The sequence below is a fragment of the Acomys minous genome (genome assembly GCF_964271855.1).
Source record: "Acomys minous genome assembly, chromosome: 3".
Classification (NCBI taxonomy): domain Eukaryota; kingdom Metazoa; phylum Chordata; class Mammalia; order Rodentia; family Muridae; genus Acomys; species Acomys minous.
In genome coordinates this window covers 69,574,980-69,600,818 of record NC_140485.1, presented here as the reverse complement: position 1 = coordinate 69,600,818, position 25,839 = coordinate 69,574,980, and the positions used below count along the sequence as shown (strand labels likewise).

Below are 25,839 nucleotides of genomic sequence, written 5' to 3'. Positions count from 1 at the left end.
GGGCCAAGGGGAGTGGTAGAGAAAGATGGAGGTCATGGTCAAAGCTGCAGTCAGTTCAAGGGTCAAATAGTTACTGAGCACTGGCCGTGTGCCGGAACCTGGTCCAGACCTCTCATTACATCAGGGAGCCAGAGAATGGCTTTTTGCTGTTTATACCGAACAGGGTGAGGAATAGAACACACAAGAAAATAAGCGCCTCTGCATCCTGAGAGTACGGAAGTGTGAGTGCAGGGGAGACTGCACGGGAAGGGGAAGTTGGAGGTCAGACTTGCAGAAGTCCTGACCAGGAATCTGGGGGTGCGATTCTGGAAGGCCAAGAGTCACCATATCCAGTATTGACCAACATTTCTTTATTTGAGCACATTTTGGATCAGCAGTATCAGAAATCATGACTCCTGTGGTCACAAGACTGTGGGCGTCTCTGTGCGTGGTCTGTCCCTGTCCTGAGGGACAGTTCCACCCAGCCCGGGGAGAGACTGAAGTTGATTCAGTCTTATGGTGGTGCCACCTCCAACTTAGAGCCTCCTCCAGCTCTGGGAAAACATTCTGACTCACTTGTGCCCTATCAGAAACTGTCTGTCCCTGGGACGTCCACTCTCAGGAGGAAGTGAGGGCTCCACCCCTGGGTGCAAGTAGAGTTTCAAGCCACCCACTGTCCCCACACTGTGCTGTTCACAGTGTGCCTCACACTGGCCATAAGGACAGCAGTTGTCTGCTTTCCAGCTCCAGCCTCTGTTGGAAGGCTCTCCATCTGCACAGTATGTCACAGCATACGTCCCACCTGAGACACTTTGCCCTGGGTTTCTCCGAGGCCTGCACCGACGACCTTCAGATTTTCCCTCTCATCCCTGAAGATTGTGGCTTTTGCAAATAAGACAGACTGACTACATGAGATGGGAGTTGGGAGGCCAAACCCAGCTGTGGGATTAAGAAACAGCTGGTGGTCTGCAGCCACGGAGCCCCTCCCAAGGACCACAGACAGGAGGGTCCTAGAAGGATAATGGGGACCCAGCAGGGCTGACCTAGAGTTAGGGCCCAAGAAAATCAGATGAGAAAAGAGAACCCTAAGTGTCTCGGGTAGATGTGTGAGCTGGGGTTTCTCAAACCCCGTGGTGTGCTTGCTGCTTGCAAGGCTGGGGAAAGCCACAGAGAGTCTCTGGAGGACTTGGACCTGCGTCCTCCCTCTGCCTCAGGGAATAGGAGCCAACCTCTGGCTACCTGGTGTCTGCAAGGGAGATGGTTAAACAGAAAGGGCAGAATCCAGCCCTGCTGTGAACATCTGTAAAAAGTGGCCTGGATCTTTGTTGCCACGCTGCCCCTCCCAGCAGAGTGGTGATGTCTACACAGACCTAAAAGCCAGTGGCAGCCACAGCATGGATAGCCAACTAGCCCAGGTGTGCAAAACAAATGCCATTTCAGCTTTGTTCCTTGTGGCTGAAGTGGACTTTCCTAAACCCTGACCACAGACCAGCTTGAGGGGGGCGGGGGAGAAGCCTGTTCTGCAGGCAGCAGATGCAGGAGATAGCTGGCTTTGAAATGCATGGAAAAGAAAGAGAAGGCATTGCAGGAGGTGAGCCTGTGGCCCACGTGGACCACTGGAGGTCATCCTTGCTTGCTGCCTCCTATCAGATTACAGAAAAGAATTGCTTGGTCAGCATATAGGGTCCTAGCAGCAAGTGACAGCAACAACCCTCAGGGAAGGCCCAGCCCAATTGGAAGTCCCCAGCAGGGCTCAGAGGGCTTGAACTGTGTTGTTGGTCAAGGTGGGTGGCAGCGCGGTGACGTTGGCAGCATGGGGGTTGGCCCAGTCTGGGAAGGTGCCCAGCTGGAAGATGGTCTGTGCCCAGGTGTTCATGGCCAGGCTGAGTAGCAGGACACCCATCAGGTTCATCAGGAGGCCAGTCCGCACCTGCAGTGGAGACCAAGCGAGCTGAGCACTATAGGACCTCAGAGCAGGCAGAAGACGGCGGCTCAGCCCACACCTGGCAGTGCCCCCAGTGGGCATACAGGAGCCAGCCACAACTGTAGGCAACAGATGCTTTCCTAGGCTCGGGCTGGCTCCCAAGCCAGGTGACCTCCCCACTGCACAGAGGGCCTCTAGGTACCGGGCACCTGGCTACAGAGTGGTCATGGGTTAGGCCCAATTAGCACAAAGGCCATGTCAACAAGGTTATCGATTCCCCTTTAAGACAGAAAGGCAAGCCTTGCCTAATAGTCTTATTTGGTCATTATGCCCCTCTCCACATTCAGCACACACATGTAGATACAGGTACATGTGCATGTTCATATGCACACACACTGGAGAGCCAGTTAAGGAAATTCTTATCTTTTTTTTTTTTCCCCCAAGACAGGGTTTCTTTGTGTAGCTCTAGCTGTCCTGGACTCACTTTGTAGACCAGGCTGTCCTCGAACTCACAGCGATCCGCCTGCCTCTGCCTCCTGAGTGCCGGGATTAAAGGCGTGCGCCACCACGCCCGGTGGAAATTCTTATCTTTATGAGACAGGGTCTTATGTAGCCTAGGCTGGCCTCAAACTTGCCATGTAGCTAAGGCTGGCCTTGAACTCCTGCTCCTCTAGCCTTTGACTTCCAAGAGGTGGGACTACAGCTGATTTTCTATAACCTGCCTATCTGATGTTTCTGCCAACATATGTTAAAAGCTCCTTGATTGATGACTTTCTCTGCTCTGCTGCTATGACACCTGACAAAGCTGTTAGCACACCGAAACATGGCGCTTGTGGCATCCGGAGTCTGTGTTTCTGGCCCACGTTCACATACATTTAGCTCCAGGGTACACTGTCTCTTCTCTTTTGTTGAGGTGAGAGCAGCTTTTGCTTTGGCAGCTGCAAGTTCAAGGCCACCAAGGGTCACAAAGTGAGACATCTCAATTGTTCTGACCAGGCTGGCCTCGAACTCACAGCGATCCGCCTGCCTCTGCCTCCCGAGTGCTGGGATTAAAGGCGTGCGCCACCACCGCCCGGCTGAAATCCACATTTTTAATGAATAGGGAGTAGTCTTCCAGTTCACTTCCAGCCACAAAAAGTACCCTCCCAGGAGGCTGACGGCTACCTCTTCTGCACTGCTGCCCCCCAGTGGCCGGACTACAGATTACACTGGGCAAACCCAACTTAGGAAAGAGGCGGGAGGGAGTTCTTTCCCCTGCCTCTTTCTAATTCTTGGTCTGTCCTCATTTATCCTGGTGGGGCTTTATGTCTGATTCAGTAGACTGTCCTCAGCTTAGGTGAGGATGCGTGCAGTGGTGGCGGCTATGGACAGAGGCAGAGAAAAAGAAGGAGGAAGAGAAGAAAGAGACAGAAGAGAGGGAAGAGAAGGAAGAGGAGGAAGGCATAGAAGAAAATGGAGCATGAAGCAGTGGTTCTCAACCTGTGGGTCGTGACCCCTTTGGGGGTCGAATGAGCCTTTCACAGGGGGTCATCTAAGACCATTAGAAAATACAGATGTTGCCAGGTGCGGTGGTGCCGCCTTTAAACCCAGCACCCGGGAGGCAGAGGCAGGCGGATCTCTATGAGTTCGAGGCCAGCCTGGTCTACAAAGTGAGTCCAAGACAGCAAAGGCTGCACAGAGGAAACCCTGTCTCGAAACCCACCCCCCCACCAAAAAAGAAAGAAAGATAGAAAGAAAGAAAATATAGATGTTTACATTATGATTCATAACACTAGCAAAAGCAAAACTACAGTTACAAAGTAGCGATGAAAATAATCTTATGATTGGGGGTCACTACAACATGAGAAGCTGTATTAAAGGGCTGAAGCATTAGGAAGGCTGAGAACCACTGGTTTAGAGGAAGAAGAGACTAGAGAAAGAGAGGGGAGGAGGAAGAGGGGGAAGAGAGGAGGGAGAGGGGGAGGGCAGTGGTTGTAGGGAGATCCAACTGGGGCATGGAACCGACTGGCCATGTCCGCTGTGTCTGGCCATCACCCACCCCTCTTCTTGCCAGGCCACTGATGAGAAGGCCCACACTTACCATGTCTTTGACCAGCAAGTGTCCAGTGGAGAAGGCAATAGAGTTTGGGGGTGTCGAGACGGGCAGCATGAAGGCATAGGAGCAGCCGACCGTGCCTGGAATCATCAGGTACAAGGGGTGCACATGCAGGCGGATGGCCTAGCCAGAAGAAGTCGGTAAGCAATTGAGACCATTGATTGGGAAGAGAGCGGCAAGATACAGAGATGGTCAGAGTGACGGAGGACAGTAGAGTCACATGAGAAGAGGGACAGAGACAGAGACATGTAGACAGACACACAAACACACAACATGCAGTTTTAGAGGAATGGGAGACCCTTCTTAAGGTCAACGATGACAGGGACACACTTCATTTTACCAGGGAGCAGGCAAGGAAACTTATTTAGAATGCCCCTTCCCACAGGAGCGAGCTTGTGGTCCCTGCTGCTCCAGAGTAACTGAGCCTGAGGTCTGAGTGGGGCCCGAGCCACTGCATCTCTCCTATGTTCCCAGGAGCCTAGGCTGCGGCTGGTCTAAGGCCATAGGCTGAGATCCACAGCTTACATAACCAGGCTCAGCCTTGCCCTCGGCTATGTCGTCCTAGAGGTTGCCATGGGGGCACCTATGCTCAGGGTCTGGCTGGAGTTGAGAGAGGAGGTGGGTGTCTCCTTGGCAAGCACTGCCATGTTCCTATAACAGAGAGTCTACCTACCCTCCAGGCCAACTGCATCTCTGAAACTCCCTAGAGGGAATTTGTATAACCCAAACTGTAGGCTTTTTTCTACATAGGCTCTAGCATCATTTCCCAGTTTGTAAGTATTTTTATTCTGATGAGAAGCCATATTTAAATGTCCTTCATCGGTATCTTTTCTAGGAACTGCCAGTTACAGACTCGGTAGGTAGGCTTTGAACTCCCTGCCTCCTTCAGACGACCTCATAGCACCCCTATTTCCACCCACTACCAGGTACCCTAGACTCCAGAGCAGGATCCTGTTAATCCAGTCCCACTTGGCAAGGGCCTGAGGACTCCTGGCTGCCCCAGCAGAGGGCAATTACTCTCATCCAGCACAGTTTCTGGGGCCCATACGCTTCCACCCAGGAACTCTGATGTGAACCTGTCTTGATGCTAGCAGCCTGTGCACACAAGGCGAGGACCAGCTGTACTGTTGGCGACAGCTTTCTAAAAATGCCTGCCTGTCCATTAGGACAGAGCTTAAACACTAACTGTTGACAGCTTTATGGAAATGTCTGCTTTAACACTGTTCATTTACAGTGGAATCTGTTTCTGGGGTTGAAAAAAAAAACAACAAAAGCACATGTACATCTGTGGTTGATACAGTGCCAATGCCATTAAAAATGGAAAAATAATAAACAAAGAGGTACGGAGATAAAGCAAGCCCTGTCCAAAGGTGGATACCTCATCGCTAACATTGTTACCTCTTATCAATTTTGAATTTTATGAACAGTGTCCTATGGCTTGTTTTTCTTCAATTAGTTTACATAAAAGAAAATCACTAGATTTCTAGCATCCACCCATCCCCTTTAATTTTGGGACAGGGTTTTGTCTATGTAGCCCTGGCTATCCTGGCCTTCACTATGTAGATCAGGCTGGCCTTGTGCTCACAGAGATCTCCCTGCCTCTGCCTTCCAAGTGCTGGGATTAAAGGCGTGCACCATCAGATCCCTCTGCCTTTTATATTCCTAAAATGCAGTCCAGCTGTTGGCAGATGTGCTCTCAGCCAGTCCTGGCTTCTCTGCATGCTGGCTCTTGTTCTCCCACTTTGTTTTCTTCCTGCCTTGTTTCCTCTGGGTTTTTGCTGAATCTATCATAGAATACAGGGCTGTCTGCATCTTTCTGTGCCCCCGGGAATGGTTGGGGTGAGGTGGGAAGTCGCAGGTGGAAGGTTTGCTGGATCTTGCCTAGCAAAGGGGGGTGGTTGTGGACAAATCACCCTGACCTCCTCCAGCTCAGCCCATCAATGTCCGGTGCCTTTCATAGCAGAGGGTCTCAACAGGATGAGATCTGTCCTCCCAGGACTCTCTTGGCAATGTCTGGTGCCATCTTGGATTGCCACTGCTATGGGCTGCTGCTGGCCTCTGGTTGTCGGAAGATGAGGAGTGCTCTGACACCCCACAATGTGCAGGACAACCCTCCTTCCAGAAAATTCTTGGACTAACACAGGAGGCAACAGTACTGTGGCTGGACTTTCTCCTATGGTGGTCTGGCGACTCAAGAATTTCCCTGTAACCCAAATTCTTTCTCTTTCTAAGCAACACAGCATGTCCTCGTTGGTTAATTCTCACACAAAGGAAATTTGACAATTACCTGACTTACGTGTTCCTTTAAGAAAGAAGCCCCTGCCATTTGGGAACTGGCTCTGTGGTTCCAACTCTGCTGTGCATTCTGGAAGCAAGCAGGGCAGCTGGGGCCCCAGGGAAACTCTGTGGCAGGGGGACTCCGAGTTCAGAGTTGGGCCAGAGGTATCCCTTTACCTTGCCCCATGGGGACCCTTACCAGCTCTGCCAGGACAGGCAGGAAGATGATGATGGTGGCTGTGTTGCTGGCGAACTCTGTGAAGAAGGCGATGACCACAGTGATGAGCAGCACGGCCAGCACTGGGGGCACGTGCTCCAGGGGGTGCAGCTGCCCACCAATCCACATGGACAAGCCCGACTCCTATGAGCAGATATGCCTTCAATGTCAGTCCCCCCAACACCACCCTTGGCAGGCAGCCACTAGTGCATACTCCTCAGCCGCTTGCTCGGCAGGCCATGGCCCAGTCCCCTGGGGCCCCATGGTCTATTTGGTTAGAAAGCAGAGTCTCTGTTTCCATTTGGGTCCAGCGCCTAAAGTTCCAGCTTGAGTGGGAGAGGGAACCAGACAGACCCTTATGCCTGAGTCTTATTTTTCCAATGATGGTCACCACTTAAAATGCCTACTGTTTCATTCATAGAAGATTAAATATTGTCTCTTAAGTTGCTTTTGTTGTGGGTATTTTTATCACATCAACAGGAAAGGAAACAGAGACAACAGGTGTCTGATATATCAGATGTGGTGCAATGTGGTTGATGATAGGCTTATAAGCAGCCCTAAGGATTTTTATCGCAACAATGAACCAATATTGATTCACAAGACACCAATAGTAGTATGGTACCATTAGTCACCATCTTAAGAATCACCATTATCAAGGTTGGGCACCTGCTGGCATTTGCTGGCTTTGCCCTGCCCTTGGTCCCTGGTTTACTGAAGAGGAAAAATTCTTGTGAGTTGCCTATGGCCCCATAGCAGTGACTGAGATACCTACCTAAATTCATATCAACTTCTAGAAAGTTCCTTATCATTGCCACCTTTCTCTGGAGGAGCTGGTCTGTCACTTGACTTTTAATTAAGAACATTGCCCGTTTGGGTGTGGTAGCTCACACCTATAATGTCGGTACATGGGAGGTGGAGGCAGGAGGATTCCTTGGTAACATAGCAAGTACCAGGCCAGCTTGATACTGTCCCGAAGCAAACACCCAACACAACACAACACAAAACAAAGGAAGATCCGTGTCCAGCGTGGACCATGGTTTCCAGTGCTTGGAAGGACAGAAAGGCTCCCTAGACTCCTCTCTCTGGCCAATGCTACACAATTGTCAGGGTGAGGAAGTCCAGAGGATGGCTAGAGATGCACAGGAAGTAGAAAGGAGGGACATCTGGTTTGAGGGTTTTTTTTAAGATAGCATGGAGAAGAAGGGGCTTTTTCCTTCTGGGACGCAAGCTGAGGAGGAAGGTCAGCTGGGTGCTTTCTCTGCCTCTCTGAGCTAGCAGGCTTTCACTCTAGCATCTGTCTCCTCAGTCTTTATTGGTGAAATTGAACATTTGGGGATTTTGTTTTTAAAACGACAGTACCCTCTTTACTGACCTCTCCAGAAACTGCCGTGGCTAACACCAGTTCATTGCACACACACTCTCTCCCACCACCGAACATATCTTCCAATGCTGATCCAGGCCACTTTCCTTAACACCTCACAGCTGAGGGCCCCCTCTAGCAGGTCTGAATAACAGTGCAGGAAGTGGGGGCCCCCCATCCCACCTCAGGGCTCTTCCTGAGAAAAGTAAGGGAGCTGCAGGTTTAGGGGCCAACCCAAGGCAGGGCTGGATAAGCCCCAAACGCTGAGAATTAAATGCCTGTCAACCACTGCCCAATCACAACCTGGCACCCTCAGGTTCGGGCACATCATCTACGAGAGGCGCTTGATCCCTGCTCTTTCATATTGAGTGAAATGTTCACTGCTCATTCTGAGGTCATGTTTCTTAGTAATTTATTTATTCACCTTTGCAATACTGAATACAGAACCCAGGACTTCATCCATGTGATGCAAAGGCTCCACCACTAAGCTCTAACCACAGGCCACACTTTACTGTTAACTCTGGGACTAAGTTGCTCAGGTTAGCCCTGAACTCACTCTGTAGCCCAGGCTAGCCCGTAACTTTCAATCTCCCTAGTCCAGTCTCCTGAGTAGCTAGGATTGCATGCCTGGGTCACTATATCTGGCTTCAGAAGAGTTCCTGATAGACTTTTGGGGCCCAACAGTTGTTGTCCAGAAAGAACAACACATTACCTTCTCTGATTTACCTTAAATATTACTTTCAGGGCCCAAGTAACAAGAGCTTAAGAGGCTGGGTATGGTGGTTCATATCTTTAATGCCAGCACTTGGGAAGTAGAAAACAAGATGATCAGGAGTTCAAGGCCAGCCTTGGCTACATAGCAAGTTTCAAGCTAGCCAGACCTTCACGAGTCTCTATCTTAACAAACCAAAACCAAAGGACCAAAATCAAAACAAAACCAAATGACAGCTTAGACATATTTCAGCCCAGCAAAGTCCTCCTAGTGTTAAGGCATTTTCTGCAACCTGCAGAATTCTGTAAGAGACTATGCCAGCCCTTTCCTGCTACAGGGAGCACAGGGTAGCTGTGTTCCCACAAGCCATGGTCTGGCACAATGTGCACTGCAGAGAGAGACTGTTAATGACCAGGCAAGTGGCCAATCAAAAGCTCCCTGTGGCCTGGCCTCTGAGGGAGAGGCCTCTTGCCAGTCTCACAGTGCCTTTGACTTGGGCTCCTCAATGAAGGGAGTCTTCTTCCTCTCAGCTCCCCGAAGTTCTGCTGGGGACACTAAAGGGATTTCCCCCAGCCCTTTCCAATCCCCTGAGGAATCATGGCTGTGGTTTCCTTAGAAACAGGCCCCAGAATTCCCAGGGAGTCCAGAGGCCAGCAGCGACCAGAGGCAGTGTGGGTAGAGCTACGGGGCTGTGCTTAGCTGGGCTAAGCGTGCTTTGCAGCTAACCTTCACCTTCCCTATGCCTCAGTTTCCTTATCTGTAAACCAGAGGTCATAGGCAAGAAAAGTGGACGATCTAAAATGTTTGGACACTGTGCGTGCCAAATAGTTGGCTGTCCCTAGTGGTTACCTATGGGGGAACTCAGAGCTGACTGACACAGTGGCTGTCAGACTGTGTTCCCTAAACACCCCAGAGGTGACCAGTGGACCCAAGGCCACTTTGCAGTAGTGGATGGAAGGAGACTGAGCTACCAGGGTGGTGTCACTCTTCCTCCCTTTTTTCTTCAACTAGAGCCTCTCTCTGTGCTCTCCTCACTGCATAGTGTAGCCATGTTTCTTAAGGACAGTTCAAGTCAATGTGCAAAATCCAAAGTCTCCCAGAGAGAGACTAGAATCTGGACAGACAGCCCCCCCAACCTCCCCAACCCCCACCGCCTTTTTATTCTTTAAGTGGCAGAGAAAATGAACCTAATCACGCCTCCAAGAAAGCAACACTGGGGCCCTGGGAAATCTTTCTAAAGGTCTCATAAGACACAGTAAACTCAGCTCTGTGAACTAATTCTTAGCGGAGACAAAGCAAGTTTGAGTAAAGAGAAGGCTGTTGTGTGAGCATTTAACCATTGCAGCATCTAAGAGCTCGGTGGCCTTAGGTAAGTTACCTACCATTTGAGGATTAAATGGGTGTGTGTAAAACATGGCCGCCCCTGGCTATAAGCACAGAAAAGGATTTGTAAGTAATCTGGCGAGCAACAGTATTTTCCTCCATGCTGGCAGTGCTTCCCAAGTACTTAGCTGATATTAATTTAATTTTTGTGACCATGTATGAAGTAGGTGGTATAACTTTCCCCCTCTTATGGTTGAGGACACTGAGGCACTAGGATCTTGTGGTGGCTAGTTTTATGTCAACTGAATACAAGTGGCCTCCATCCTGTAAGGCATTTTGTTAATTAGTGATGGATGGGGGCAGAACTTAGCCCATTGTAGTCACCTGTGCCATCCCTGGGCTGGTGCTCCTGGGTTCTGTAAGAAAGCAGGCTGAGCAAGCCATGGGGAGCAAGCCTGTAAGCAGCACCCCTCTACGGCCTCTGCATGAGTGTCTGCCTCCAGGTTCGTGTCCTATTTGCGTTCCTGTCCTGACTCTCCCTCAGTAATGGACTGTTTTCTGGAAATATAAGCTGAATTAACCCCTTTCCTCCCCAAGTTGCTTTGGTCATGGTGTTTCATGACAGCAATAGTAGCTCTGACTAGAACAGAGCTGAAAGATGTATTCTGAACTTAGACTCCGAATCTTAGCCATTAACAGGCCGTACATAAAAACTGATGGCGATTTCCATTGGAAAGCAGCAGAGGGCAGGAACACATCTCTTGCCTGCCTCCGGGACTCACTGCCTCTGACTTAACCTCAAGCTCCCCAAAGCTTGGTGGATTTGTACTTAAGATGTGATTTACACTCAAGAAGGCACTAGCACACAACCAGACACAAGATGGTCACCTGCCAGCAGCTACAGCAACTGTGACACTCTGTGTGATCGCGGTGATGGCCAGCATTGCAGTACATGGGGTATCTAGTGTGTGCTGTGCAGCAGGTGGCCTGAGGAAGTTATGGCTTCTAGAGAAGCCACATGTCCAGGCCCATTTATGCTCCAGCCAGGGATCCCTAAGCCTTGGGTGGTCTGATTGCACTCTGGTGAAGGCCCTGGACAGGGTCCAGAAGCCAAGAGGTGTCACAAGCTTCCCGGTGGCTCTTGGGCCAGATTATGCCGCCTGGGGACAGAGGCTGGGGTGAGGGGCAGCTGGTAGACAAAGGCCTCACTGAATGGAAACCCTGGCTGACTGCCCAGCGCTGGCCTCCCAGCATGCACTAGGGCCCTGAATCCCAGCCCCAGGGCCAGTGCCCCTCCACCAATCCCCCAGCTTAGGAAATCCTCTGGGGTACAGGGTCTCCAGCAGCCCCTGTCCCAGGGCCAGGCTGTGCCAGTCACTGTAGCAAAAGGCATCTTGGCCATTGAAGTGAGCAGGCCTGAGCCTCCCCGTTACCTTCCACTGGTCCGTTAATGTCTAATCCATATAGCCAACCACATCGGGCTGAGTCCTAAGTACTGTCTCATTTTATAACACGATTGTGACAACTCTGGCAGGTGGCTGCCTTGTCATTCCCATTTTACAGATGGGGAAATTGAGGCCCAGAAGATTTAATAACTTGACCAAGGTGACACACAAGAAAATCTATGATTCTAATGGAGACAGTTTGGTCTTTCCACATGGCCTGAGCCTCCAAACGTGGACAACACACTACTTCCTCCAGTAAGACACCCCAGATACACCGTGTAAGAGGGCACTCTAGCCTTCCTTCTCTCAGAGACATCCTTAGCTGCCTATGGCTTTGATTGCCTGAGGCTGAGCTGATTCTCAAGTGCTTGGCCTGGGATTTCTTGGTGCTTTCTTCCCCTGGCTGAGCAAACAGGCTTCGCAACTGGCTTCTTCTGTCTTTAAAGTGGGGACAGCAGTTCAGAACATACCTCAGATGCACGATGTCCTGGGTTTAATCCCCAGTACAGCCTACGACAGTGGTGCATGCCTATAATCCCAGATCTGGGGAGGCAGGAGGCAGGAGGCAGGAGGCAGGAGGCAGGAGGCAGGAGGCAGGAGGCAGGAGGCAGAGGCAGGAGGCAGGAGGCAGGAGGTAGGAGGATAAAGATTTCAAAGTCATCCTTGCCTATGTAGCAGGTTTGATGCAAGACTTGGCTGCATGGGACCCTGTCTCAACAGAGTGGACTGGAGTGGGATGGGCTGGGCTTGAATAGAGTGGAACAGGATGGGATGGGATGGCATGGGATGGGATGGGATGGGATGGCATGGGATGGGATGGGATGGCATGGGATGGGATGGGATGGGATGGGATGGCATGGGATGGGATGGGATGGGATGGGATGGCATGGGATGGGATGGGATGGCATGGGATGGGATGGGATGGCATGGGATGGGATGGGATGGCATGGGATGGGATGGGATGGCATGGGATGGGATGGGATGGCATGGGATGGGATGGGATGGCATGGGATGGGATGGGATGGGATGGGATGGGATGGGATGGCATGGGATGGCATGGGATGGGATGGGATGGGATGGGATGGGATGGGATGGCATGGGATGGGATGGGATGGGATGGGATGGCATGGGATGGGATGGGATGGGATGGGATGGGATGGGATGGCATGGGATGGGATGGGATGGCATGGGATGGGATGGGATGGGATGGCATGGCATGGGATGGGATGGGATGGGATGGGATGGGATGGGATGGCATGGGATGGGATGGGATGGGATGGCATGGGATGGGATGGCATGGGATGGCATGGGATGGGATGGGATGGCATGGGATGGCATGGGATGGGATGGGATGGGATGGGATGGCATGGGATGGGATGGGATGGCATGGGATGGCATGGGATGGGATGGGATGGCATGGGATGGGATGGGATGGCATGGGATGGGATGGGATGGCATGGGATGGGATGGGATGGGATGGGATGGGATGGCATGGGATGGCATGGGATGGCATGGGATGGCATGGGATGGGATGGGATAGCATGGGATGGGATGGGATGGGATGGGATGGGATGGGATGGGATGGGATAGCATGGGATGGCATGGGATGGGATGGGATGGGATGGGATGGCATGGGATGGCATGGGATGGGATGGCATGGGATGGGATGGGATGGCATGGGATGGGATAGCATGGGATGGGATGGCATGGGATGGGATGGGATGAGATGGGATGGCATGGGATGGGATGGCATGGGATGGGATGGCATGGGATGGGATGGCACGGGATGGGATGGGATGAGATGGGATGGCACGGGATGGGATGGCATGGGATGGGATGGCATGGGATGGGATGGCACGGGATGGGATGGGATGGCATGGGATGGGATAGCATGGGATGGGATGGCATGGGATGGGATGGGATGAGATGGGATGGCATGGGATGGGATGGCATGGGATGGGATGGCATGGGATGGGATGGCACGGGATGGGATGGGATGAGATGGGATGGCACGGGATGGGCTAAGACAGCAGCAGTGAGTCAGGGGTTTTCTGAAGAGACGAGGACTCACTTCATCCTGGCCTCCAGGCTCTCTAGAGGGGACAGTGCAGCTTCTAGCCTTCAGAATCAAGTTCAGTTTGGGTCTCTGCGCTTATGCAAAGCTCCTGGAGACTTAGTTATCCACTGCCACACTGACCCTACCCATATAATGGGGATAGAAATATTACTTCCATTAGGGCTAGGGGTCAGGACTAAATAAGGCAGGCGATGCCTCGGTTGCACTTCAGGTGTCAGGGCTGGCTGACCCTGACCTCACAGGTGAACAGGTGTGAAACTGCACCTCGGAGCTGGTCTGGTTTGTGCCTACCCCGGTCCTAGCCAGCCTCTGAGCTCAGGGTCTCAGAAATTGTGAAACCGGAGCAGGAGCCACATTGTTCTACGTTGTTATTAAGTCTCCATACCTTACAAGAATTAATTTCTAGTTCTTAAACCTAAGGTACCCAGAAAAGCATGCTTTTCTTTCTTAAAAAAGCAAGCTTTTCTTTCTTAAAAAAGCAAAAAAACAAAACAAAACAACAACAACAACAAAAAACCCCCCACAACACTACTTACTTATTATTTATATAGTATCCTACCTGAATGTGAACCTTCACACCAGCAGAGGGCACCAGATCTCATTATAAATGGTTGTGTGTGGTTGCTGGGAATTGAACTCACAACCTTTGAAAGAACCTCTGGGCAATCTCTTCAGCTCCGCAATGTTGTTTTTCAATCTGTGCTGAACTTGTGACCCTGTAATGTACGACTGCCCTTTGCCTGGTTGAACTCATGGCCCCATGATCACTTTGTGCCTTTCAAAAACATGTTATCAAGAGACCCTGATCAATACTCATGACCACCCACGCCATGATGCACGACTCCCCTTTCCTATAAAGGGGGCCTCAAAAAGCCAGCGAGGGGCTGCTCTCTGAAATCCTGACTTAGGGTGAGATGCACCTCTAAAATAAAGCTTGCTTCAGTCAGACAATCATGGAACTTTCTCCGGGCATATTTGGGTTTAACAGAATGGCATTTAGAATGGCCATCAATACCTAGCATTCATGTCACTGGGCTCAAGGCCACAGACTTTGGAGTCTGGATTTGAATCCCAGCCCCATAGCTGTGTGACTTTAGGCAACTCATTTCACCTCTCTGTGTTCTGGCTTTGTTGCAATCAATGGGGTAACAGCAGCATCCACCTCAGAGGTTTGTGGGGAGGTATCCCTAGTGTCATATGTCAGAAGTGGGGTATACTCTCTGTCACCCCAATATTAGTGCTAGCCTTGGCGCATGCCTATTGTGGAACCTGATCCCTCCCTTTCTACACCACCAGGCACTGAAGGAGACTAACAGGCTACAATCAAGAATTGTCCACCTGGGTGACAACAGAGCCTGGCTGTCTCCCCATTTGTTCCCAAGAGGTCAGGAGGAGGCTGGTCACACCTTCCAGGCCCACAGCTTCAGGCTTACTCAGCAGCATGCCCAAAACACCCCTTCTCCCGGGTCTTCACAGATCCTGGGCCTGTAGTGCCATGCCTCCTGGGCTGTGGTCAGTCCTTGCCCTTCCTTCCCACAGTCCCCACTCCCCCTAAGCCCACACCCCAGGCTCCCTCCCTTGCCACAGTGACCCCTCCTTCCTGGCAAAGCCTCTATTCCTCTAGTGCCGGACAGCAGCCACTCCTCCAGGCTTTCACCTCACAATACCCGCCCCACTTCCTGCAGCCCCCCTGCTCCTCCCAGGCCACAATCCTCCCTCCTCCGGTCCACTGTCCCCCAAGTCATTCCAGCTCTCACCTCGCAGCCTTTGGCCATGGCGAAGCCTCCTCCCAGGAGAAGGATGATATTCCAGGGCACTGTCTCCTGGGCTTTCTTCCAGCTCAGCAGGGGCTCAGTCTCCGAGTTGGGAGCTAGGTAGAGAAACAGACCCAGTCTGGCTCAGAGTGGGAAAGATAGCAGCCCTGAAGCCTCATCTTTGTGTGTGTGGGGGGGACTTTCAGGGACCCCAGAAAGACAAGTCGACTCCTAATATCTGTTTTGGGGCTTTAGGGAGAAACTCCCATCCTTTACTCCCATCAGAATGGAAATCATTTTCAAGGCTCCAATAGTTAAAAATATTCTGCGCTCAGGCTTTCCAGAAGCTGGGACACTGTTTAAGTGTCTCACCAGCCTTTCTGGGGAAGGACTATTTTTATCCTCATTTACAAGAGAAAAGGCTTTTCTCCGTGTTTGAATGTGGGGACTGTGGGCCCAGGAGAAGTGGTTTTGGCATTTTGGTTTTGAATACCCATTCTCCAAGGAGAGAGTAGGTTTCTCTGTACAGCTTCTGTGTCCCAGACTGTAACCCAGACTGCAGCCCAGGAGGCATGGGTGCTACAGGCCCAGGGGCTGTTGGGACTGTGGACCCAGGAGAAGTGGTGGATTTGTTTTGGTTTAGAATGCCCATTCTCAAAAACAAGGAGCAAAAAGAGGAAGGAAATTGAGAAAAATACACTCTAGCATTCTTGAGCCCATGGCACTGTGGGGTGGCTACCATTTCCTGGAAAGTGGAATTGGACAGCAGTGGCTGCAGTGGGGTAGGTGGGCAGCAAACAACTGGTCCTAGGGTCAGAGGGAGATGGGCTGGGCTCTGCAGGCTGGAACTGTGGTGAGAAGGAAACTGCAGTACAAAAACAAAGGCAGGTACCAGCCAGACTTGGGGCACCAAGTTAACATCTCCTTCATAAGCTGGGTGCCTTGGGCCAGTGACTCCACCTCTGTGAGCCCTGATTTCCTCATCTGCAAGATGGAATGGCAACACTCCCTTCAAGGACTCGGCAGTGTGAAGGGCTCAGCCCTGGTTCTTCGTCTGCCTAATAAATCCCACATGTCTACCGTGTGCTTAATGCTCTTCTTGGCACCACAGACACAGAAAGTGTATAGAGACCAACTCTTTCCTTGGAGAACGAACATTCCCCAGGGAAGGCAGGTAATAAATACATCTCAACGTTGGGATATATGTTATAAGAAATGAGCACTCAGGAAGGCAAGCGTAAGAGCATCTCTGTGAATGCAAGGCCAGCCTGGTGTACAAGATGAGTCCAGAATAACCAAGGCTATACAAAGAAATGCTGTCTTGAAAACAACAAAAATAAGGAATAATCAAATAATTAGATCAGAAGAGAGATGGTGTGTTCAGGGAGGGCTCCTCTGGGGAGGTGGCATTTGGGCAGAGCTCTGAATGATGCTGCTGAGTAAACCAGGCAGACACCTGGAGGAAGAGCTGGTTGGGCTGATTGGTAAGAGTTATCCTTGCTGTCATCATCACTATCATTGTCCTCACCATCAGCACCATCATTGTCCTCACCATCATCACCATCACTGTCCTCACCATCAGCATCATCATTGTCCTTACCATCAGCACCATCATTGTCCTCACCATCAGCACCACCACTGTCCTCACCATCAGTACCACCATTGTCCTCACCATCAGCACCATCATTGTCCTCACCATCAGTACCATCATTGTCCTCACCATTATCACCATCACTGTCCTCACCATCAGTACCATCATTGTCCTCACCATTATCACCATCACTGTCCTCACCATCAGCACCACCATTGTCCTCACCATTATCACCATCACTGTCCTCACCATCAGTACCATCATTGTCCTCACCATTATCACCATCACTGTCCTCACCATCAGCACCACCATTGTCCTCACCATCAGCACCGCCATTGTCCTCACCATCAGCTCCACCATTGTCCTCACCATCAGCACCACCATTGTCCTCACCATCAGCACCACCATTGTCTTCACCATCAGCACCACCATTGTCCTCACCATCAGCACCACCATTGTCCTCACCATCAGCACCACCATTGTCCTCACCATCAGCTCCACCATTGTCCTCATCACCATCACCATTGCCACCATCATCATCTACTTATCAACCACAGTACAGTGCCCAGTGCCTCAGTGACTGAGGATTGAAGAGAGACACATCAGTGCCACTCATACCCATGAAGGGAAGGCAGTTGGTGTGATCAGGGTACTCACGTGGCCTAGTCTTTATAGTTTATCTCTTTTAACTAGTGGTCTTGATCAGGTGACCTCTTCCCATGGAAACCCAGTGGCCCCTTGCCACGGCTCCATGGTTCCTACTCCACAGAGGAATACTACAAAATGTTGCCTCAGTCGCATCTATGCAAGGCAACTGGTAGCCTGAGGATGGCCACACATGGGATTCCCACCCCTGCCCACACACTAATTCCAGAAACCCCAGACTGACAGCCTCTGCAGAAGGATGTGGTGTGACTCCATAGCCCTAACTGATTGTGCTATTGTTATGGCCACATGTGTTGGCTTTGCATTTTGAGTCATTTGGCAATATCTAAAACTAGGAGAGATTTTATGCAGAAATCTAGATTCTTTACTTCTCTTGAAAAAAAATCAGAAAAACTGAACAGAAATTGGTTCTGGTTTTGTGTATGGTGACAAGCAGTGAAAACAGAGTGACACCTCCCACAAAAGTAGTGTTTGCAGGTGTGAGTGTGCATGGACCTTGGCATGCCCATGGACAGATTTTTCCCCACTATTGTTTTTTTAAAGTTATTTATTAATTATGTATACAGTGCTCTTTCTGTCTGCATATAGACCTGCAGGCCAGAAAGTCTATATGCACCAGGTTTCATTATAGATGGTTGTAAGCCACCATGTGGTTGCTGGGAACTGAACTCGTGACAACTAATCTTACTGTCATCCTGACTGGTTTAAGGATCACCATGGCAACACAGCTCTGGGCATGTCGTCTGTGAGGTTGTTTCCAGAGAAGTTTAAGTAAAGAAGGAAGACCCACCCTGAAAATGGGCAGCACTATCCCATGGGGTTTGAGAGTTGACTATAAAAGAGGAGAGGAGCTGAGCACCATCTTCAGCTCTGCTTCCTGACTGCGTGTATGATGTGACCAGCCACATCCAGATCCTGCCACCATGCCTGCTCTGCTATGATGAACTGCTTCCCCTCAAACTGGGGCAAGGCAATCTGGTTTCATTCTGTTGCTGTGATTAAAAAAAACATCGGAGCTCATGATTCCAGGCTATAGTCTGACGTTGCCGGGAGTCAGGACAGCAGGGATTCAAGCAGCCGGACACATCCCCAGTGGAGAGCAGAGAGAGGGTGGATGCATACACGCGCAATGCGCACCTCGCTTTCTCTACTCCTTAACAGTTCAGGACCAAAATCCAGCGAATGGTTCTGCCCACTTTTAAATTGGGTCTCCCAAAACCAATGAACATAATTAGGACAATCTGATCCCCCACAGACAAGGTGCCGACCGAATCTAGATAGTCCTTCACTGCACTGTCTTGCCAGGTGATTCCAGATGATTAAAACCATCAAACCAGCCGGGCGTGGTGGCGCACACCTTTAATCCCAGCACTTGGGAGGAAGAGGAAGGCAGATCGCTGTGAGTTCGAGGCCAGCCTGGTCTACAAAGCAAGTTCAGGACAGCCAAGATAAGACAGAGAAATCCTGTCTCAAAACAAAACAAAACAAAACCCAACAAACAAAACAAAACACATCAAACCTTTTCCAACGTGCTTCTTATCAGGTATTTGGTAACAAAACTGAGGAAAGTAATGAACCCACCCTCTGGTGCCTAGTCCTTGTGGTGTGGGAACTGTCCTTTGTTTCAAAGACGTGACAGGCTAATGCACTAGGGAGCCACGTGTCCTGTGAGCGACACTTTCCTGCTACCACTCAGCTGGACCTACATGCTCTCTCTGGAGGATTTAGAATTTGGAAGCCAGATATTTCAAGTGGTCAACACCAGTGGCAGGACACCCGCAGGACCCCCGGCTGTGTAAGTGGGAAGCAAGGCCCTAGAAAATGTGGGAGGCCGTAGCGGAGGCCACAAGGCAAGGTGGAAAGAGAGTCAGGGAGTAGTCCTCTGTGTCACCATACCTCTCCACAGTGAAGAATGTAAGGGACAGATCCTAGACTAAGGTCCATCAGGTCGAAGTCTGCTCAGGAGTCCACGTTGCTATGAGGGGACTCCTGGGAGACACTGCCCAAATAAGAACACTCCACAATGGGAGGCAGAGGCAGATGGATCGCTGTGAGTTCGAGGCCAGCCTGGTCTACAAAGTGAGTCCAGGACAGCCGAAGGTACACAGAGAAACCCTGTCTTGAAAAAAAAAAAGAAAGAAAGAAAAGAAAAGAAAAAGAAAGAAAAAAGAAAAAAAAGAACAGGCCACAGCAACAAGACCCTTAGTGGAATAGTCTGGAAGCAGGGATGGAGAACAGCGACAGCCAGAAGGACAGAGAAGACCCTAAAGGGCATGGCGGTGCGGTACAGGTGGGGAAGGAGTAGGCTCAGAGTCCCAAGAAGAAACAACAGGGAGGAAGATGCAAAGACAGACCTGGGGAAGAACAGATGTACCCAGGGTGGACGTGGAGGCTTCAGAACAGACACAAGAGGTGGTCTCTGAGAGGAGAGAAACTCTGAGGGGAGGGAGACCCTAGAGTCATACTTAAAAAGAAAACAAACAAACAAACAAAAACCACCTCCCTGGATGTCTTCGGGCAGTTTGCCTCCCCAGTGTCTGTTCAGTTTATGTCTAGCTCAGGCTTGTCTGCCTGGCTCTTCAGGCATCGGAGTTGCAACTCCTACCTTGAGCAAGAATTTTCTATAAAAATATCCAAAAATAAATATGGTTGGCTTTGTGGGCCCAGAGATCAAATTGAGGCCATTGTCTTCAAGGTCACATAGCTTAAAATAAATAAATAAATAAATAAGCCACTTCCGAGATCTACTGAAGAAATGGAAAGCCCTTTTTCTTCTTTACTTTATTTTATTTTTATTTTTTTGGTGTTTTCAAATAGGGTTTCCTCTCACTCTGTAGACCAGGCTGGCCTCAAGTGCACAGAGATCCACCTGCCTCTGCCTCCCAAGTGGTGAGATTAAAGGTGTACGCCCCTCCACCGCTGGGCATGCTGAGCCTTTTTTTTTTTTCAAACTGTGGAAGCTGAAGTTCCTATAACTGTCACATGCCAGGAAATATTTTTCCTTTGGCCATTTCCCAACCATTTGAAAATGTGGCAAGCACCCTTAGCTCTTGAGTTGGGGGCGGTTGGCACAGATAGGGGCTGGATCTTGCTGGGGGGGGCGGGGAGGAACTGTGGCTGTTAATACTTTTGCTGGACGGTCACCTGGGGGCAGTCCCTAGTCCTCACACGAGGACCTTGTGGCTACCAGTTCTGAGAGCCGCTCCCTGATTCCCAAGCCCCTTGTCTACTCCTTACCAAGCTGAAGGCTCACTCCAGCTGTGTCCATCTTACCTTTGTAGACCCCAGCTGTGGCCATCTTACCTTTGAAGACCCCAGCTGTGGCCATCTTACCTTTGAAGACCCCAGCTGTGGCCATCTTACCTTTGTAGACCCCAGCTGTGCCCATCTTACCTTTGAAGTCAAACCACCACTTGAATGAGGGCTTCTGGGATGGAAAGAAGAACAAGATGATGACAATGGCCACACCGGTGACAGCGTCCGAAACAAAGCTGCAGGGAGAAGGGCCACACGCATGTGACTCTGGCTCCTGACAGGCCAGGGATTGGCAGACGTGTGAAGGAGAGTCTGTGGACTGGGAGAAGTCGGCTCCAAGGGACACTTAGGGCTGTGAGACCATCATCCTGTGCCCAGGTCAGAAGTGCCTTCCCAGGTGGGCTCAAGCATTACCCAGCATTCCCTAGGGCATATTACTGCTATCAAACAAAAGCTTGGTCTCCTGATCTAATAGTCTAGAGTAGGGACTTTCCAAAGAGGAGAATTTGAAAGGCACAGGATATTGGGGTCCATGGAGCACATATAAATCACCTAACCTTAGACCCCGATAAGAGCCCTGTACGTGTGTCTAGCTTCTGCTTGGACTCCTGACACAGGCAGCTCACCACTGGAGGGGCAGCCACCCACACCAGCCTCACAGCCTCCAAACCCAGCTTCCACATTTTAAGAACTCACACGGTGTCTTTGTGAGAGCTTAGTAGACATGAGAGGCCTTCAGAGCAGGCTTTGGGAGAGGACGTTCAGAAAGCACAAATGACATGCTTAAGACCAGATCATGGCCTGGGGAGTGGGGCCTCAAACTCTGATTTTCCCAATTCTGAGTTCAAGGAAGCCCAGAGCTCATTGCTGACTGTTAAAATTCACACCAACCAAGAGTATTTGGAATTGCCAAGAAGATGGAGGAGGAGGTTGGCCAATATCACATCATAAGTGGGCCCACTTTTCTGCCACCTTTCACAGGGACAACCCTAGGGAGGGCACTGGGAACATTTGAGTAGTGAGGTGATCTGTGGGGTTAGCCTTGTGTGTGTGTGTGGGGGGGGGTAGGTTAGCATGTTTCACACTTTTTTGTTTTGCTTTTGTTTTTGTTTTTGTTTCTTGAGACATGGTTTCTCTGTGTAGCCTTGGCTGTCCTGGTAACGTTTTAGACCAGGCTGGCCTCAAACTCACAGCAATCCACCTGCCTCCGCCTCCCGAGTGCTGGGATTAAAGGCATACGCCACCACACCTGGCTATGTTTCACACTCTTAACATGGGACCTCTCCTCCACTGAGCTATTTTACTTACCCTCAAGAATAAGACTCTTTCTTATGCACCCACCCACCAATAACTGCCTCGGTACTCTCAGGGAAAGGCCTGTGCTTAACACGCCTGAGAAGGGCCTTGGAGGCAGGTGTTTGTCCACTTTCCCAACCGCAGCCCCCCATCCTTCCTTCCTACCAGCTCAAGCAGTTGAGTCTGTTCACATGCCTCAGTTTAAGAGGACATTCCTTTTCTGGCCTTGCATTCTTTCCAGAACTATTCACGGTCCGGGGCCCCACTCCATTGTTTTATAGCCCGGCCCACTCACTTGACAATACACCCGGTCCTAGCTGCAGCTGCTTGATAGTCTAGCGCCTGCTCTTGACTGTGCCCATGACACCATCCCAGGCTTAGCATGTGACATATTCTCTATAAGTGAGTGACTTAAGGAACAAACAGCACACTGAGTCACATAGGTCATAAAGACTGAGCTAGATTCTAACCCAGTTTTGTCCGAGTGCTTGTTACCTGAGAAACCAAATGTTATCATCCCCCTAACCTCTTTTGGGAGGGACTTCTGCCCTCCAGCTCCACAAGGCCCACCCCAGGACCATCCCATGAGGCACTGCCTTCTGGATCTGCAGAATCTCACCCAGGCGCGAAGAGGCTGGCCCAGCCAGGGATGAACTTCGGGTCGCGGGAGAAGAGGAGAATGGCAAATGTGCAGAACAAGATGAAGACAGCCTGTTCAGCAAACCTGTGATGCAGAGATGCAGACATGCTGATGGCTCTGAGCCCTCGGGCTGGCCCTGCCCTGCTGCAGGGAGCTCAGACAGGTGCCCTGGGCTGGCCCTGCCCTGCTGCAGAGATATCTGGGGGTGGGGTGGGCATTCACTCTAATGGAAGCCTAGAGTGAGAGAGGGAGCCCCAGGGAGTGAGTGAGTCACATCTCCCCAGGGTCCTCAAAGGCTTCTATTGTTGTTAAGGGGAACCGGCCAGTGTCCTACAGAAAAACCAGACAGACAGACAGAACAAAAGAAAGGCAGAAAAGCAAAGAGAAAGGGAAAATAAAAATGGAAGGGGGCAGACCTGCTGTGGCAGTACGTACTTAATCCCAGCACTCAGGAGGCAGAGGCAGGCAGATCTCTTTGAGTCCAAGGTCAGCCTGGTCTACATGGTGAGTTCCAGGATAGCTAGAGCTACATAACAGAGAGATCCTGTCTCAAAAAACAAACAAACAAAATGGAGGGAGACACAGAGAATCAGTCACACAGACTGACCAAAATACACAGAAAATGACAGATACTCCAAGAGGGGCATACACAGGGAGGGGGCATGGCCAGACATGGAAAGGGGGATGCATAGAGGTAGGAAGACAGACTCTTCGAGTCTGGAGGAAGCAGCGAGCAGTGTATCTAGTTCCCAGACTGGGGGTGGGGCGGGGGCGGGGGCGGGGGCGGGGGCGGGGTGGACTCTTAAGGCATAGGAAGTAATGGCCAAACCACTCCTTGCAGGGGTCTACTTGTTTCTAATCACATGAGAAACATGCGTTAATCAGGCCCACAGCTCTGGGAGGTGGCGTTAGATACCCGAGGCACTACAAGAGAAAAGGCATCTCAGGTGGGATGGGGAAGGTGCCCAACAAAGTCCACCCTGAGCTTTATGGTCTCTAAGGTGCCTTCTGGCACCAGTGCAAGGCAGGAGCCATCTCCTGCCCTCTGTCACCATCACTCTCGGCCACTGATCCTGAGGTGCACCCGAGACTCAGCCAGGGCCAAGCTTGAGGTAACTCCCTGAAGCCCACCCCAACAACACTCCCTCATACCTGATGGGCCCCAGGTTCTGGAACTCTTCCCGAATCACGGCTTTAGCCTTATCTTCTGCATCAGCTCTTATCTTAGATTTCTTCTTCCTCCAGCCCCTGGGGTAGAAAAGAGAAAGGTTAAAGGTAGTGGCTGCCAGGCAGGGCGAGACTACTTCACCCCTAAAGTTCCCTGTTTTGTTAATTTACTCATGTAGATTCGGAAGCCTGCAAGTGTCCTGGTACCCACCTGCCGATCAGGGGACAACTTGCTGGAGTCTCTCCTATGAGTGGGTTGTGGGTATTGAACTCTGGTCTTCAGGCTAAGCTGCACGTGTCTTTACCTGCTGAGCCATCATGATGATCTGACCTGTCTTCCCTACTCCCTGCCTGGCCCAGCCACAGCATGCCCATCCTGTAGGCTTTGATGCCTGATGCGTGGTCTCCTGCCATCTGCCTTTCCTTCCTACAACTTATGCTCGGGTTGGCCTTTTAAAAACCTGAAATGGGGGCTGGAGAGATGGCTGAGAGGTAAAGAGCACTGGCTGCTCTTCCAAAGGTCCTGAGTTCAATTCCCAGCAACCGCATGGTGACTTACAACCATCTATAATGATCTAGTGTCCTCTTCTGGTGCAAAACACTATATACATAATAAATAAATAAATAAATCTTTAAACAAACAAAAAAAAACTGAAATGTGATTCGCTATAAGTCAAACATGCTCATGGATAAACAAAAGGCCAATGGAACAAAACAGAAATAGACTCCATCACCAGTGAGAATTCAGTCTATGGTGAGAACAACGTCTTCGACTGGCCTGGAAAAGAGGGTTAGTCAATCCCAGTGCTGGATGTGCAGGACAGTGGATTGACAGCCCTGGGCAGTTTTCAGTTCTGGGATTAGGGAACACTTCATGCAGTGCAGCATTTATTCGTTTTTTAAAATCTGGGTTCTCCATACACCACAGGGCTTAGGATCGCCTCTGGCCATGCCTGTGAGAAACTGTCTTGGTTGTGCTGACTGAGGTGTGAAGATTCACCTGATTGTAGGTAGGCCAGCTCCCTGGGCAGGAGGACATCCTGGACCGCAGAGAACTGGATGTCAGCCAACGTTTATCCATCACTCTCTGCTTACCGCCTGTGACATGCTGCTTCAGGTGTCCCTGCCTGGACCTCCCTGTCACGATGGCCTGTTCACCTGAACTGTGGGCTGAAGTAAGTAACTCCTCTCCTTCGAGTTGCTTCCACCAGGGCATTTGAGAGAAACTGGCACTGAGCAGTGAGGCCTTTGCTGTGATGAGCCTGACCATGTGACTCTTAGGCCTCTGGAACTGACTTGTGGGAAGAATTTGGAAGAGTTTTGGAGCTTTGGGCTAGAAAAGCCTTCATATGCAGGGGATTGAGTTTAATGGGCCATTCTTCTGGTGGGAGGTTGGAAGACAAAAATGCTAACTAACATGGGTGGGTTCAGGGGGATGTGGGACTAGGACCCATCAGCGCCTGGGCTAGGGGCTGCTTGTACGACATCTTAGCTGAGAACACGGCTTCGTCCTGCTCATATTCTGAGAGCCCGAGTGAAGCTGGAACTGAGAGGTGGTGGACTAATGTGTTCAGCAGAGGAAATTTCAGGGCAGGAGAGTGTTCAGGCAAGTTCTGGGAAAGCAGCTCCAACTGTTAAAGAGAGCAGCGTGACAGAAGAGAAGTGTCCTGACTTACGCTAGGACACAGGGAAAAGTGTCCGTCCACTAGAGGCTCCCAGGTCCATTTAAAGCAAGAAAACCTAAGCTGGGGGAGTGTCTACCACTGAGACAGCTGCCTCAGAGGGTCAGCGCACAGGAACTGACACAACTGTGGCCCAAGGGGGGACAAGGCTGCATCCAGGCTGCATCTCCAGCTGGCAGCAAAACTTGACCGCACCGGTTGTCTAAGTTTGGAAGACTCGGAAGGTGCAAGACTGAAGGGGGTCACAGAGGAGCTGAGGCCTGGTGACGTGTGGCAGGGTTGGAGCTCTTGCACACAGGCCCTGGGAGGCCACAGTGTGAATCTGTGATGGTGAAGCCTCCGCTGGGGCAGAGATTTAGGGACCCTGGAGATGATGGGA

At 50.8% G+C, this 25,839-nt stretch overlaps 1 protein-coding gene across 2 annotated transcripts in view; it reads right to left on the bottom strand.

Moving 5' to 3' along the window:
- Positions 1-328: 328 nt before the first annotated feature.
- The window catches only part of SLC13A3 (solute carrier family 13 member 3), a 68,992-nt gene continuing 43,481 nt past the window's right edge, over positions 329-25,839 (bottom strand). For both annotated transcript variants that reach the window (XM_084775077.1, XM_084775078.1), the window contains 7 exons: positions 23,764-23,859; positions 22,591-22,695; positions 20,814-20,911; positions 15,167-15,279; positions 6,475-6,636; positions 3,984-4,121; positions 329-1,909 (listed from right to left, as the gene is read on the bottom strand). In XM_084775077.1, the coding sequence (XP_084631203.1) occupies positions 1,733-1,909; positions 3,984-4,121; positions 6,475-6,636; positions 15,167-15,279; positions 20,814-20,911; positions 22,591-22,695; positions 23,764-23,859 (889 nt within the window). In that variant the 3' untranslated portion in view covers positions 329-1,732. The remainder of the gene's footprint in view (positions 1,910-3,983; positions 4,122-6,474; positions 6,637-15,166; positions 15,280-20,813; positions 20,912-22,590; positions 22,696-23,763; positions 23,860-25,839) is intronic.